We start from the raw sequence: 16,452 nt of genomic DNA, 5'->3' as shown, positions 1-16,452 counted from the left end.
TCAGGATGATGGATGAAAATTGAAAGAAATAGGTTATTGTTCATTAACATTATTAAGGATATTAACACTATTAACCTTACTGAATGACTGGATTTTAAAAAGACTTACTATGCATTATTAAGGGGAACATGAAGTTCTAAGTAGTCACGTGGCTAGAGCTAATCAGAAAAACTAAAAGGTCCTATGTTTAGTTCCTCAACTTGCCATATTGTTGAATAGACTAGTTAGTGTGAAATATGAATGAAAATGCTTTTAAAAGTCAGATATGTATTTTTGCCTTAGATATGTATTTTTGCCTTCTGGAATTTGAACAATTGCTTTGTTAATACAGTCTGAGTTGCTTGGTCCAGTTAATCTGACAAAAGATGCAACCAAGTGACATAATATTTTTTTTAATGGTAGCCAACACAGCTCTTATATGCCAGGAACTATTATTAAATACTCACATGTGACAAAGATGAGGCAAAAAGAGGTTAACCTACTAGAAGTCAATTAGCTAGTAAGGAGTCCAACCCATTGTCTGTATTCTTTTTTTTTTTCTTTTGGTGGTACTAGGGATTGAACCCAGAAGTGCCCTGAGCTACATCTCCAACCTTTTTTTTTTTTTTTTTTTGGTACCACCCTCAGGAGTGCTTAACCAGAGTCACATCCCTAGCCCTTTTCATTTTTATTTTGAGACAGGGTCAGGTTGCCCGGGCTAACCCTAGAACTTATGATCCTCCTGCCTCAGCTGGGATTACAGGTATGGACCACCATGCCTTGCCTATTTGTATTTTTAACCACTATACTATCTATCATGCTCTGTATTAACCACTATACTACTACTACCCAAGACTTCATAATTAGAAGAGATGTTGAAGAAACATTTAGCCCATAGGCATAGGCTAATAATAGTTTGCCTCAGATGAATGCATTGAAATGAGGATTAATTACAGGGATTCGATCTTGTTTTGAGAAGGAACTGTGTGCATACAGTTGGATTAGCAGTGAAATCTAGAGTGCTACAAGGATTTGAATAGAGAGCAAGAATAATGTTATTGGTACAAAACTATCATAAAGCCAGATGTGGTGGCACACACCAATAACCCCAGTGACTCGGAGGGCGGAGACAGGATTGCAAGTTCAAGGCCAACCTCAACAATTTAGTGAGGCCCTAAGCAACTTAATGAGACCCTTCAGCACCACAAAAGGGCTGGGGATGTGGCTCAGTGTTAAGCACTCCTGGATTCAATCCCTGGTACCAAAAAAGAACCTGGTATGGTGGTGCATTCCTATAACCCCAGTGGCTCAGGAAGCTGAGGCAGGAGGATAGTGAATTCAAAGCCAGCCTCTGCAAAAGCAAGGAGCAAAACAACACAGTGAGACCCCATGTCTAAATAAAATACAGAATAGGGGTGGGGATGTGGCTCAGTGGTTGAATTGCCTGACTTCAATCCCCGGTGGCCACCTCCCCCCCCCAAAAAAAAAAAAAAGACACATTTTAGGGTTGGGGAATGTAACAGTGATAGATTGCTTGCCTAGAATGTGCAAGGCCCTGGGTTCAATCCTCAGCACCACAATTTTTTTAAAAGGACTCATTTTCCTACTTGGGTAAGGAAGTCACTAGTCACTACTTCAAAGTGGCACTGGGGAACTGGGAGAATGGAGACCCTACTTCACGTACAGAAAATGAGAAAGCAGAAGAGGCAGCAGAGTGCTCACTTAATACACCAAGAAGATGGAGAGTAAAGTGGCCAAGGATATAGAAGGCTTTGGGGTGGGGGTGGGGATTTATTGTGGTGCTGGGATTGAACTCAGGGCCTCACATGCTGGGCAAGTGCTCTATCACTAAGCTACATCCCTAGCTACCAAAGCTAGTGTATTTTGTTTTAACCAAGAAAGAGGTTTATAGTTGGGCATTTTGGCACACACCTGTAATCCTGGCAGCTAGGGAGGCTGAGGCAGGAGGATCAAAAGTTCAAAGCCAGCCTCAGCAATTTAGAAAGGCCTGAGCAACTTAGCGAGACCCTGACTCAAAATAAAAAAATGGACTAGAGATGTAGCTCAGTGGTTAAATGACCCTGGGTTCAACCCAAGGTAACAAAACAAAACTCTAAATGGAATGATGGCAGGAATCTCTCTTCACATTGAGGTTTTACATGAATGCAATGCATTTTCTTTCAAATCCTCTTTACATTTCCAGAAGACTTACAAATAGATTCCCTGTGCAGTAGCATAGTTTAAAACTTAAACTTGGGCTGGGGAGATAGCTCAGTCGGTAGAGTGCTTACCTTGCATGCACATGGCCCTGGGTTCGATCCCCAGCACCGCAAAAAAAAAAACAAAAAAAAAAAAAAACTTAAACTTATTCTGCACCCAATGGGATATTTACTATGTATGCTGCCTGACAGCCTTTCTTTTTGGGAATTATCCCTCTTTCACTTGATACAGTTTTATTAGGGCTGTCAAACAATGGCCTCTGTCCTCCTAACACAGAGGTAGGTACACGTATGGCCATGCTGACCACAGTATCCCATTCCTTGGACAGTTATTGGTCCAGGAGTAGTCACTGTCCAAACAGCTGGAGGTATACCTCAGTGCTAGAGTGCAAGCTTAGCATACACAAGGCCCTAGGTTCAATCTTTAGCACTGAAAAAAATTAGAACTATAAAAAAATAAATACTGGGATACCCTTTTTCTGAGATCATGAGGGCAAATGCTACTATTGCTAAAAACTGTATCTCTCGATATACATGGGTGGCAAGAACTCTCTAGTCTGAGTAGAAAACAGTAGTCAAGGCTCCACTTCTGTGGTTCATACATTTATTTGGGTAAACAAAACACCAAGACACAGATATGGCAAAATATTTAATTCTGTGGATATATTTCACCCTCGCATTCCTATTATGATTCAATAGCCACCACCACAACTATCAAACTGGCAGTACCAGAGTAACCGTACTTTCTTCCAGCAGAAACTGAAAAACATCAGGGCACTAGTCCTCTTAACCTGAAAATGATTGTAGGAGCGGTCTTTCCACAGCAAGCCTGAGGCCTCTGTGCTCAAAAGAAAAAGCACCCCAGCTCTAAAGGACTCCTGAGGTCTTCTGTTCTTCCGCAGCCTGGCGCCGGGCGTTGCGCAGCTGGAAATAGCGGTAGGCTCGGACACTGCAGAGGTAGCCCCCATACACAGTGAGGAGCATCATGGAGGTAGAAAAGGTCTTGTAGCCAATGTCAGCTAGCTGCTTGGCAGTTGGCATGTTGTCCCCTACAAAGACAAACTGGATTTAAACCCCACAATAAGGTCTCATCTCCCCAATCCATCTCCCTGTATAGGGTCATTCTATAACTTGTGCGTCCTACTTAGTCTTCAGTATAACTGAAGGGCCACCAAATGTAAGCAGAGTCTTATAAGGTTACTGGACATTGGGAAGTCTATGATTCAAAAGGCTAGATATTTTCATAAAAAATAGAAATGGCTAGGGATGTTGCTTAGTGGCAGAGTGCTTGCCTAGTACTCATAATGCCATAGGTTCGATCCACAGCACTGCAAAAAAAGAAAACAAGAAATACAGACACCGCTAGAACTGGGGGCATATGAATGTCATTACAGTTAATGATCCTCCATCTTTATAGAGAGAAGTAACTGATCCGCCCAGAACTGTTCTTAACTGGTACATTACTTAAAGCATGCACCAGTTTTTTTCTGGCTTATAGAGAACAAATGGAAATAGTCAGGGTTTAAACATTTGCAGTAAATTATTCTCCTAGGAGGATCAAATGGGAATCTTTCAGGCAAGACCCAACTGTTTTTCCTATAAAAACAATCTTAGACTGGGCACAGTGGCACATGCCTGTAATCCAAGCTAATTGGAAAACTGAGGCAGGACTGCCATGTTCAAGGCCAACCTCAAGAACTTAGAAAGATTTAGTCTCAAAATAGAAAATAAAGAAAGGGCTAAGAATGGTGCTCCATGGTAAAGGGTCTGAGTTCAATCTCCATTACTGGAAAAAAAAAAAAAAAAAGTTATCCACACAGTGATCAGGTTTCCAAGTTAGTCTTAAAGCAGGGTTTTTCTGTTTTTGTTTTTTTGGTACAGGAGGTTGGGGTTGGACCCAGGGACACTTTACTGCTAAGTTAAATCCCCACCCGATTCCTTTTTTCAGTTATTTTTTATTTTGAGACAGAGTCTCACTAAGTTGCATAGGGCCTTGCTAAATTGCTGGGGCTGGCCTTGAACTTGGAATCTTCCTGTATCAGCCTCCAGAGTTATTGGGATTACAGGCATGTGCCACCATGCCTGGCTAGGACAAGTCTGTTTCAACAAAACACTGGGGCCAGGTGTGGCAGAGTGTACCAGTAATCCTAGCTACTCCGGAAGCTGAGGCAGGAGGATCGCTTGAGCCCAGGAATTTAGGGCCAGCCTGGACAACGGTGAGAACCCCCCCCATATCAAACAAATAAAAAGTCAAAAATCTGGAATAAGATAAACTCAAAATTAGCTGGTTGAGGGAGCCTAAGGTGGGGTCAGACACAAGTAAGTGCTTCTCAGGGTGAGGCCTAAGGGCTGAACATTGTCTTTGAGGCAGATCTTGAGGAAAGATCCCAAGATGAGCTGAGGCACAGCTTCTTTGAATTAAAATTTCACTATGGCAAGAGACATTAAATAAATCAATGGAAAAAAACGAAATGACAAAAGTTCAAAATGACCCCAAACTGTGCATGAAACAGTGAAGAAAACATAAGCACACAGAAAAGGATACTAAGGTAGTAAACGGACCTTGCAGAGACTGCAGCCAGCGGCTTTCACGCAACCTCTCCTTCAATTATTTATCTATCTATCTATCTGTCTATTGCAGTACTGAGGACTGAATCAGGGCACTTAACCACTGAGCTATACCTCCAGCCCTTTTTAAACTAGGGAAGCTTTACCACTAAGCCACATTCCCATTTATTTACTTATTTTTGAGAAAGGGTCTCACTAAGTTGCTAAGAATGGTCTCAAACTTGTGATTCCCCTGCCTGTCTCCCAAGTAGCTAGGATTACAGGCTAACGCCACTGAACCAGGGTGCACTTAGTCTTTTTTTCTCCTGCTATCTCCCATACCCTGGCCAGAAGCTCAGTCTCTTTGAGGGGCTGGAGGGAAAGGGCTGGAAGCATTCACCAGCCAACAAAGGAATAGGATGGTATGGCTTGTCTATAGTGACACAAGATCAACTAACAAACACATTCCTATACCTAGAATCTCACTTCATTCTCTGATCTAATCCATCCTGAAGCTGCTCCCATTTTCAAATTAGCAGAAACTCTTCACTGAACCAAGGCAGGGGCAGAAAAAAGAAGACAGATGCAAAAGCTATTTTAGAAGTATAGGATTTAAAAACTGACAGGAATAGGGCAAAACTGAAAATATCTCCAAGTTAAAAAAAAAAACTCTGGATTGGAATACTGTTCACAGAAATAAGAACAAGAGAAGAAAGGGATATGTGTGATTGTGTGTTAACAGTGAGGGATGGTGGTGTCAGTCAAGATCACAGGGGCTGGGGTTGTGTCTTAGTGGTACTTGCCTAGCATATGAAAAGTCCTGTATTCAATGCCCAGCACCACAAAAAATAAATAAATAAATCATGAGCTGGTTTGTACATAATAAAATTAAAATGCAACATCCATGTAAATGACATCCATGTTCTTTTTTCTTTGTGTATTAGGCAAATGGAAATGAAAATCTGGCTAGATCTTGGGACAGAAGGCTATATTTGAGATACAGATGAAGGTAACAGGTGATACCAAAGCAGAGGATAAGACCAGAAAGACCAAGGAAGCAAGTTTGAAGAAAGAAACAATTAAGGAGAGAAGGTACATAGGAAATTCTAGAAATATCTGGAGGGGTTCATTTAGCTACTTCTCCCTTCAGGGTTGAAAATCACTCATATATCAAGTTACTGCCACTGGCAGAGATGTGATACATCTTTCCAATGTATTTGACAAGAATAAGAGTTGGAAACCACTACTGCAAAACACCATGAAGAGTTGGGTGTGGTGGTACACACCTCTAATCCCAGTGGCTGGGGAGGCTGAGGCAGGAGGATCGTGAGTTCAAAGCTGGCCTCAGCAATTTAGCGAGGCCCTCAGCAACTTGGTGTCTCAAAATAAAAAAATAATAAAAAGGGCTGGGGATGTGGCTCAGTGGTTAAGTGCCCCTGGGTTCAATCCCCAGTACCAAAAGTCAAATCAAAACAAAAAAACATCATGAAGACTGATCAGGTGGGACCACTGCCTGGGAACAGTTAATGGTTAGGCTATGGTGGAAGTCAGTTTAGTCACTGAACTGAAACAGACAATATAGGCATCAAGTAGAGAGCACAAATTCTCAGTCACAGCCCCTATAGGCCTATGAACCCCTCAAGATTCATATGTCTAGCATTTTTCCAGAACAGAGAAAAACAGATAATTAGAAGGATCATAACTCCTTTGCCCCAAAGAAAAGAACTGATGTTCTGTGGTTTGCTGCTTAAGGGAATGGGAATTACAGAGCAGTACTCACAAAGGTAACAAGATTAAGAAAATTCTAGTTTTATTTATTGATAAGATTTGAATGTTTTAAAGGGGAAGAAGATGGTGGCTTAACTGAGAATTAAAAAAAAAAAAAAAAAAAAAAAGAAGCGATGTGGGAGAAACAGAACCAGACTGAGAGGAGGGTGGAGGAAAAGAAATCAGAAGCCTAGGCAGAAGGATAAACCTTGGAAATGAAGGAAACTTTTGAGATCAGCAGGATAATGTTCTCATGTAAGGGACATCCACTTTTCTCAATAAATCACAAAGCTGGGTCTGTTCTGAACTGATAGGGTTGGACTGCAGATTTCAGAAAACTAAGAAAAACCATCGGAAGAATCATTATGGAAAACCCCATAGGGTACAATCTGCAAAGACTATATGGCTCTTCTCTTTCTGCCCTCTAAACTTGGGGGATCTCAAGGCCCATATTTCTCCTCCGGAAAACTTATTCCCTCGAATGGCTCCATCACCTCAGACTTAATGCACTCATTTATCTCTTACTAGATACTTGGAACACATCATGCTATGGAAGGCCGCAGAATATTGACATGGCTTCTGTCTAAAGGAACTTATGCAGATATGCTATGAGTCCTATATTCTGTCAGACAAGGGAGAAGATGGAGGGAGAGCAGAAGCAAAGAGGCACTGAGAGTGTTCTGAGACAGGGTGACAGTTCAAGAAAAATTAGCAGAAAGGTGGAAAGGTGGAGCTATCTTTTTAGAAAGGTGAGAAAGATTTACACCAGCGAAGAAGAGGGACTGGGACTCAGGTCGCAGCGGACTATAAGACAAGGAAGAAGCATTTGTAGTCGCGGCCTGAGGGCCTAGGCGCCAGGCAGTAGCCGGGGTTTGACTGAGCCAGCCCTACGATGTAGCAAGGCTGACCTACGGCTGCAAGGGGACTGAGCAAGAAGCGAGCGATCTCAAGGGCACAGAGTCAGCAGAAAGGCGAATGGAAGGGTGCAGCTAGCAGGCGCCGGCCCGGGTAGCCGCGCCTTCGCGGGGTGAGCGGCTCCTGCTCAACTCGGCCGACTGCGTACCTGGATGCTGCAGCTCCCTGGTGTCCAACCGAGACCTCCGCAGGTAGCGCCTCGCCGCCACCGCCTGCACAACTCCCAGGCAACTCCGAAAGCTACCCCCGGAACCAGACGTGTGTGGGTTACGGCCCAGGAACGACTTCGAACGCCTCAGCTATTGGTGAGGAAAGCGGCCCTTCTTCCCGCCCACCCGCCCGGCTTGGCCTTTAGGGTTCGTTCCCGACTCAAATGAGCGGACGTGCCCGGGACCTGCATAACCCCGCCCACTGAGGTGAGAATGCCACTCTTCTCGCCAGTGGCCAGTTTTGAAATTCGGCTTCCGGGTCAGTAGTCGTTGCTACGCATCCTCAGACGAGCCTTCCTCGCTTAGAGACCCAGTGAATTCTGGGGGTTGTGGATAATGCTCCATTGAGAGAGTGTCTTTGGTGGCTTAAACTCGGGAACCGGAATTTGGGATGCTTGGACACAACCAATCCCAGCCTTTGGCGCGCTGACGCCTCCGGTAGCTAGGTCGATTCTTTCAGAGCCAGCCCCAACCCCGAGGTGCGCCGCGCGCCCCCTAGAGCCTGGAGCGGCCCTCTCCTGGGCTGTTGGGCTGCGGACCGAGCTCAGGTAGGGACCTGACCTGCGCCGCGAGGCCATGACCACGAAGTGAGCACGAGGGGTGACTCTCTAATGTTTCTGCCCCGTGCGTGATCCCGTTTGTAGGCGGCGTGCTACTTAAGAAGCTCCAGGAAGACTGGGTGACAGCTTAGGAGGAGATGGTGTAAGGGGCATTGCCAGTGAGGGGGACAGAGGACAGGACTGAGCAGGCACCATTGCTGGGCTTAGAAGAGCTGTGATTGTGGAGGAGGGATTTCCTTTTTCATTTGTCCTGTGGTAAAAATGAAAACATAATACGTGGTGATACAGGACAGGGAACGCATTACCACATGCACTGAAGCCCCTTCCCCAACTCATACTCTTTCTGGAAAAAACAATGCTTTATTGGGTGGTCAAATGGCCTGACAGAAGGCCTCAGATTCACAATTGACTATGGACTGAACAGAGAAGTAGGCAAAGGTATTGGAAGCTGTCTTTGCCCCACTTTAACCTCCTCAAGGGCAGCTCTGGATTCACATGGTGCCCAGACATGGGCTCAGCCAGACCTAGGATGACTGCCTGCACTCTCCTGGCCTGATGCAGGCAGCTCTGTCCTATGTTGGGTAAGACTGAATTCTCAAATTCTAGGAGCTAAGAGGAGCCTGACTCCCTAGTTTGTTGGAAAGTAAGGGAAGATTAACATGAAGCTGGCCAGAGACACAGTGTGCCAGGTGCTGCCACATAGGAAGCGGAGACCACTGCTGGACACGGGAACCTCTCAGCCCTCAAGGACTATTTATAGCTAGGGGACCTGCTGACCTGTGACATTCCCCTGCTGCCACCCAGTCCTGGAACAAGGCCAGTGCAAAGCACACTCCTCTCCCTCCCCCTCTTGTTCTTCCCTCACCCCAGGGGACAGGGTGGTTTTTTAAATTTTCTTCTTTCTCCTTGAGTTTCCTAACTCAAGAGCTGATATGGTCAGTGCCTCATGAGGAGGCCTTCATTGGAGGAAGGAGAGCTAGCCTTTGGCCCACCAGCATGGGAAACTTGTTCAGCCTTTGGGCCACTCTCTAGCCCCAGACCTCAGATGCCAGGTGCTGGTTAGCAGTCCTGGCTGCTCTGGGGCAGCTGAGAAAGTACAGGATTGGGGAGGAGGATCAGGTAGAGGCTGGGATGTTCTCTGAAGACATAAACAGCAGGAGGGGCCCAGCTGACACCTCCCCCAGCTAGAGCTCTTGACAGGGAGGCTGGGCAAATACAAAGGTCACAGAGAGCCAGGGCCCAGTGATCTGAGCCTGCTGTGAAAAGGTGTAGCTCTGTCAGCAGATTAAGTTCCTGCTCCCATAAGAGGGTTCTGGCGGTTAGGGCCAGTAAGGGAAGGCTTGGAAAGGTCACACAGGGTGGGGAGGAGCTGGCAAAGATCTAGGACCCAGGAAGTCCCTGGGGATAGTGGCAAGTCCCAGGCCAGGGATGCCAGCGTGGAGCAACTCTTGTGCCAGGGCAGCTGGGGGAGGGGGAAGAAGGATGACCAGAGGTTTCTGAGGATGCAGTTGTTGCTAGGAGAAGCTAGAAAGGGATTGTTTGAGATCTTTGTATTTTGTTAACAAACACTGAGATCTGTTGATGCTGTGTGGGGCCTAGCAGAGGTCAGCCAAAGGATCTATGGGACCTATATCAGCTCAAACACCCAGACCCCTCCCTGGCAGCCCTTGCCTCATCTCTCCTATGGCTAAGGTACTTCTTTAGTCACTTAATTGGGCTTGGGGACAGGCTCCTGGTCTATGTGAGGCAGCAACTGGCAGCCCTTGCCCTGGTGCACTCTCCTCCCACCCTCCCCCATACACACCCCTAGATCAGGCAGCACTGGGGCTTGATTCTGTGCCTCCCAGAGGACAGGGAGAAAGCTCCACATCTGGAGGACAGGGCAGCTCCACTTCTGGCAAGATGCTCCAGGCTTCAGGCAGTTAGGATTTCCAGGGGTGTAGCTGAGCCCACTGCCTTTTGTCCGCCAGTGAAAAGCTGAGGAGACTGCTTGGTGAGGAGTCCTGGAGATCCTGGTGACCAGGTGTTTGTGTCAGTTGGATAAAGGAGCTGCCTGTCCTCTGCCTTCTCCCCACTCACATGTGTTCTGGATGATTCTGCAGGCAGCGGATAAATTCACCCACTGGCTGGCCCTCATAGCACACCTTGTATACAGCCATGAACAGGGGGAACCTAGAGTTGAGGAGAAAAGGCACAGCTTAGTTTCCTACTCTTTTCCACCCTCTATCCCTCACTCCTCATTCATTGCCTAACCTCCACTTCTCTACCCTCCCACCTTAGACTTCAGGCTGACTCTAGCTGTCAATTTCTATCTCCTGAGTATCTGAAATCCCCAGCCCTGGGTTTTAGGGTTAGGTTGCTAACAGCCCTGTGCTCTTTTATATTGAACTTGTCTACTTGTTTTTTTTTCCCCCTGCCTCTCTGAGCTTCAGTGTCCTCAACTGTAAAACGGGGCTAATATGACAAAGTAGTGAAAATATGAGGGTTTCCCCCATGCCACTTTGACACTGGGGCTTGAACCCAGGGCTGCTTTACCACTGAACTACATGCCCGGCCATTTTTATTTTTTATTTTGAGACAGGATCTTGGTGAGTTGCTGAGGGTCTTGCTAAGTTGTTGAGGCTGGCCTCAAGCTTGCAATCCTCCTGCCTCAGCCTCCCTAGCTGCTGGGATTACAGGCATGCCCCACTGTGCCCAGCCAGAATAGTTAAAGATATGATTGAATACATGAAGACATGATTATGCACTATGTGAAGGTGTCAATAAATGCCATTTTCCTTCTTGCCATCCCCTCTCAGCTGTTCCCTTTACCCAAAGCCATGAACTGTTCTGATCCTATTTCATACTCTTCTCTTCTAGGATTATTTCCCAGGCCAATTGTGCTCTATTCTGCTCAGCCCACTATCTGTGCTCCCTGGAAAAGGAGCACCTTGAAGCAGACTCCATTCTCAACACCAGGGATGGGATGCAGAGGACAGAGGGCTGGACTTGGGGAGATGGACAAAAAGGTGTGACAGTCAGATGAGCTTATTCCTACCCCAGAGCTCCAACCCTTAAAGCAGAGGATAAGGAAGAAAGGACAGAAAGGGAGGCTATTCAGAGGGGTTCAAGTTATGCAGTATAAAGAACACTAGACCAGAATGAACCGCAAGGCCATGAACTGGTTGGGGACAGTGGGCAGTCCAAATTCTAACCTCAAAACAGATTACAGTGCCCTCTCTGCCCACTTCCCAGGCTGTGCAGAGTTCAAGAATATGGTGACCAGGGATAGCTCTTGGCCTATGGCTCCCTCACCCAGGAAAGCTATATAGCACACTTACTTGTCCACCAGGCCCTTGTGCTGGAGGATGTTGTGTAGCTCCCGGGCTGTCTGGGGCCCCTGCAGCTTCTGCCCATTCAGCATCTCTTTCTCAAGCTGTTCAATGGACTGTGAAGAAAACAGTCCATGTGTGGAGGTGGAGAGCAGGGTTATCCATATGAGCTGGAAAATCACGCTCAAATGGGAGGTGGAGTCATATTGGGGGGAAGAAGGGGTAAGAATTTCTACAACAATTTTAATGTTTGTGCCCAAGAGCTGCCTCCTGCTAAGCACTTCTACCTTGGTGCTGGCAGGGGCCACCCTCTGTTCCCCCCTGTTCTCCAGGACCCACCTTTCCAGTGCGAGCAAAGGCCTCTGCCACCTTGCGGTTCCGCCCTCCATAGCAGGTAGTGATGAGGTCAGCAACACCACAGCTCTCCAAGAAGGTGGCAGAGGACACTGGGCCTTGGCAGAAGAGCTTGGAGAAGGCAATCATCTCCATGAGACCCAGCCGGATCACTGCTGCCTTGGTGTTGTCTCCAAAGCCCAGCCCATCACAGAAGCCAGCCCCGACAGCCACTATATTCTTTTGGGAGTAGAAGTCATGGGTAAGGAAGGACCCCTTCCAGTGGCCCCACTTGGAGCCCTTAGCACCTGCCTTATGCTCCCCACATTAGCTATAACACACCCACCAAGTAAATGAAGGAAGCATATGGGTTCCTGAAACTGCTTTTCCTACTTGTTGCACTGTTTTTCCCCTCTAGTACCAGGGATTGAACCCAGGGGTGCTTAACCACTGAGCTGCATTCCCAGCCCTTTTAATTTTTTATTTTGAGACAGGTTCTTGCTAAGTTGCTGAGACTGGCCTTGAACTTGTAATCTCCTGCCTCTGCCTCCAGAGTTGCTGGAATTACAGGCATGTGCCACCTGACCTGGTCCACTTGTTGTACCTCTTAAACCCACCCCATGCTACATCCCTGAGGACATTTTCTGAGAGCCACTTTTTTCTCCAGGGGACCTTTCCACCCATGACCATTTTAGTCCATAGTCAGGTACATAGTTGCACAGGATCCATAGCTATCCCGTTTTTTGATACTGGGGATTGAACCCAGGGTCTTATACATGCTAGGCAAGTACTCTACCACTTTTTTAATTTTTAATTTTATTTTGAGATATGGTCTTACTGAGTTGCTGAGGCTGGCCTTGAACTTGTGATCCTCCTGCCTCAGTCTCCTGAGTCACTGGTATTACAGGTGGGCACCACCTTGTCTAGCTAGGATCTCTTGTCTCCCATTAGCTTGGCCATCTCTTCTTCCCCTTTGGACCACCCCTGCAGCCTATCTCACAAGGGGCTCTAGTGGGGAAGAAAGAAGGCTCACAGTCTGATGGTGAAAAATTAGCTGGCCTGAGTATCCCTGGCTTTGCTTCTGCAGTTCTTCCCATGTATATGAGATTTGGTGGTGAAAGGAAACAGCTGCCTAAGAGTGAGATCTTGAATACTGGCAATCTTGTAGAGCTAAGCTGGGCCCTCCTTTGGAACCTTATCCCCATCCCATTAGCTACTTCGGTGCCCCTTTCACCTTTAAGGCTCCACAGATCTCTACTGTGTCAACCTCCTGCACCACTGTGATACGGAAATTGGGTGTCTGCATCAGTTCTTTCAGAAGCTGTCCCTGGACTGGATCCTTGCAGCCTAAAATGGGGAGGGAGCAAGACTTTCAGTGGTAGGCTTGTTTTTGGTTTTGTTTTTTGAGACAGGGTCTCACTATATTGCTCGGGCTGGCCTCAGACTCTTGGGCTCAAGTGATCCTCTTGCCACAGTCTCCCAAGCAGCTGGGACTGTTGGCACGTGCCACCACACCCAGAGAGCAGGGACTCTTGACTGTTCTTCCCACACCTGCCCAAGACAGGATCTGTAACTCCTTCCCTGGGGGTGTCCCAACCCTCCCTCACCTCTTATGCATCTTCCTTTTCCTGCCTGGCAGAAAGAGATGGCTGAGTGGGACTAGGGGAGAATTTGGGGAGGGGAAGCACTAGAGCTGTGTGGTGCATGGGTTGGGGGAGGCTCTCACCAATGGTGGTCTCACAGAACTTCTCATCAGCCACCTCGCTGGCAATGTTGGCCCCCATCAGCACGCTCATGGGGATGCCGAGGCGTTCCCCAATCACTTCAGAGATGAGCTTCAGCCCATTGGGGCCCTCGTCTACCCCCTGGGCACAGGATGAAGCTCAGGCCAGCTGCCCTTGATGCCCAATTGAGGGCTTCCCACTCAGAAATCCTACCCCTTACAAATCCACTGTTTATCGGTGTACCTCCCCAGTGGTCCTGCCCCATTCCAATCCCAATACAGCTTGCTAATGGGAGGATAGACAGTGGTAAAAAAAAAAAAAACTCATCAGAAAAGCCCTCCCATGCACCTTCAATAACCTACCTCTTCCAGGCAGTGTTTCTCCTCCAAATCCCTAAATATCCCCACTTCTGACTGTCCCAAACCAACTGCTAGCACAGTCACTGCTCCAAACCAGCTCTCCTTGCATACTCCTCAAGCCACCCACCTCTCATATCCTTCAGGCATCCCTTTTTATGCCTCTTAAGCACTCCTAAGGCTTCTGCCTCCAAATGAGTCTCTTATCTACTTCCCAGCTTCCCTTCAGCAGTCTCTCACTGCTTTCTTAATCCTCTCCAAAGCCAACTCCTCTCTTCTCTCTGGGAACTTTTGGCTTACTACTGCCATTTTCTTTCCTACTTGCTTCACCCACCCTGAACCCTGCAATAGTTAGCTGCACACTCCCATCCACATGAAGGTGTTCCTGGCACCTTAATGAGAGATATGCCAATGGCGTTGGCCTTCAGGTGACCCTTGAGCTGGTCACAGATCTTGCCGATGAACTGATGGGGCACCACAAAGATGAGGATATCAGCATCTGCTGCAGCCTGGACCACATCTGGTACAGCCACCTGTGGGATGACCAGGTGCTTGTGGGCTTGGCAGACTACTACTAGCCCCTAGGGAACTTTATTTAGCAATCTAGGAGCCAGAGTGAGACTGAGGGGAGGGGAGAAGGAAGAGTAGTTTGGGACTGAATCTGGGAGAACTGAGCTTGAGAGAATCAAGACCCTCCTATTCCCTGCCCCAGCCATCACTGCCCCTCTGCTCCAGCTGACCTGGATTTCTGGAACTCTCCCTCCAGCATTCTCTTGGCCCTTGGCTATGGGACTTTGAGGGAGGCCAAAGACAGCCTGGGCTTGGCAGGAGGAAGAGGCCAAGAAAGATTTCATCACCCTGGGGCCCCAACTGGAAAGGGAGAGTCCTTTTCCTCTCTTGCTCCCCCTTTTCCAGGTGGGGAGGAGAGCTACGTGAATTTGACCAAAGACCAAAAGTCCAAGGAGCAGCTTCCAAATCTGCTAATAACCCAGTGAATGAGTAACAGGATTAGAGCCTGAGGCAGGTACTGCCCAGACCCAAAACCTGGGAGCCTGAGAACCAGTCTTTGGTTGCCATGGAAACTGACTTACAGCACCTCTTCCCCTCCCCTTCCCCCTGGAAGCCTGTAAGAGGGAGGTACTATGCAAGTTCTCAATCCCAGAAAGTGCCCAGGAGAGCAGTTTGAGGTCTACATGGGAGTGCCCTATACCTACAGCAGCCCTTCTGAGATGCTTCTCAAGTCCAGCTTGCACCTAAAGTGGCCCCTTTCAGCAGGAGGTACCTGTAGATAAGATCTGGGCACTGACTCTCTGGCTTCCTCCCTTCCTTGCAGGAAGTTGGGGCTTACCACGTTTGGGGGCAGCTTGTGCCCTGGCAGGTATTTGACATTCTCATGCTGAGTGTTGATGATCTCTGTCAGCTTTCTGCCCCCAACATCTTCCTCAAACACCCACATGGTCACCCGGGGGTCAAAGCATGCCAGGTGGGCAGCATTGGCACCCACAATCTTGGCAATGGCTGAGCCCCTGAGGGGGAGTGAAAGTACAGGAAAGTGAGGAGTGGGATGTGAGAGAGGGAACAGCAGCAGGGGAGGGGTGGGGCAGCACCCCACCCACTACAGGGCCTTACAGCAGCCCTCCAGATAGTTTTTTTCCCATTTCTCTTTTCACCCCCCACTCCATTCCTATGACAAGTGGTTCTCTTGCGACCTAGCAATAGAGGAGACTCAGTCTGCCTCACACTTTGCTGCTGGAGAAGAGGGGCAGCCTTCAGATCCCGCTTCCCACACCCAAGCAGCTTTTCAGGCAGAGAAGGGAGCACTCTGTTCACCTTGCATTGATGAACAGGTGCAACTGCCCAGGCAGGCACAGCCTGGGAGGTCGATCATCTGTGCTGTGCCTGTAGGCACTGAAGACAACAGCAGGGGACGAACAAAAACCTGAGGTATTTTCTACCCATTCCGTCTCCTGCCCACCCGGCTTCCCTCAACTCTTCTGTACTTGGGGGGAGACCCATGGTCCTTGACAGTCACTTACCAGTTGCCGGAGCCTACAATGCAGACTTTCTTGCCAGCCATGGTGCTGCTTCTCTGCCCAAGCAGTGCCGGCTGAGAGCATTTAACTCCGCCACCACTCGTGGGTGCAGCCAAGCTCCGCCTCCAGGGGTGGCCGAGAAGCTGGCGCCCAGGGAGATAGAGAGTCTGGCAGAACCAGGGAAAGGGTAGAGACAGGTGGGGGGAATGGGAATGGGGCAGAGGCCAGGCTGGTTTTTCTTTTTGGCTTTGCAGCTGACATTGCTGGCGAATTTCTCTGGCCCTAGCTCACATTTCCACCCCCTTTGCAATGGGCTCATTTTGAGGTCTGCCAAGAAATAGCCCAGATAAGGACAAAGTCATTGTTCCCCTTCACTCCCTTCTTTTCCCAGCACTGAAATAAATTGTATTTAGCCCTAGTAGCAGATTTAAGAATGCTTTCTTTTCAAAGGGTAGGAATTCTCTGGCCCCCACTCCTGGCACATGCCCTCTTAGGACTC

The 16,452-nt window shown here is 47.9% G+C and overlaps 2 protein-coding genes and 1 long non-coding RNA gene across 4 annotated transcripts; 1 reads left to right on the top strand and 2 right to left on the bottom strand.

The window, feature by feature from the left end:
• Positions 1 to 2,834: 2,834 nt before the first annotated feature.
• COX14 (cytochrome c oxidase assembly factor COX14) lies at positions 2,835 to 7,731 on the bottom strand. Of its 2 annotated transcripts, none has more exons than XM_079139847.1 (2): positions 7,576 to 7,731; positions 2,835 to 3,247 (listed from the first exon to the last, which is right to left on the bottom strand). In XM_079139847.1, the coding sequence occupies exon 2, from the start codon at positions 3,237 to 3,239 to the stop codon at positions 3,066 to 3,068; it is 174 nt and encodes a 57-aa protein (XP_078995973.1). In that variant the 5' UTR covers positions 3,240 to 3,247; positions 7,576 to 7,731; the 3' UTR covers positions 2,835 to 3,065. The 2 variants fall into 2 exon arrangements, with proteins under 2 accessions (XP_078995973.1, XP_078995974.1); XM_079139848.1 differs by having other exon boundaries at positions 2,835 to 3,260; positions 7,576 to 7,711.
• A 41-nt stretch (positions 7,732 to 7,772) lies between these two features.
• Positions 7,773 to 15,262, top strand: LOC306661016. The gene is made up of 3 exons (XR_013763818.1): positions 7,773 to 8,184; positions 11,056 to 11,204; positions 14,687 to 15,262. It is a non-coding gene; the product is annotated as an uncharacterized lncRNA (long non-coding RNA).
• On the bottom strand, positions 8,535 to 16,112 carry GPD1 (glycerol-3-phosphate dehydrogenase 1). Its single transcript, XM_079139813.1, has 8 exons — positions 15,957 to 16,112; positions 15,269 to 15,446; positions 14,313 to 14,453; positions 13,567 to 13,705; positions 13,075 to 13,187; positions 11,847 to 12,080; positions 11,517 to 11,623; positions 8,535 to 10,368 (listed from the first exon to the last, which is right to left on the bottom strand). Exons 1-8 carry the CDS (start codon positions 15,995 to 15,997, stop codon positions 10,272 to 10,274), a joined length of 1,050 nt encoding a protein of 349 aa, XP_078995939.1. The 5' UTR covers positions 15,998 to 16,112; the 3' UTR covers positions 8,535 to 10,271.
• Between the last annotated feature and the right edge of the window lie 340 nt (positions 16,113 to 16,452).

The sequence above is a fragment of the Sciurus vulgaris genome (genome assembly GCF_902686455.1).
Source record: "Sciurus vulgaris genome assembly, chromosome: 5".
NCBI lineage: Eukaryota > Metazoa > Chordata > Mammalia > Rodentia > Sciuridae > Sciurus > Sciurus vulgaris.
Note: the sequence above shows the minus strand (reverse complement) of the source record. Positions and strands in the feature narration are given on the sequence as shown.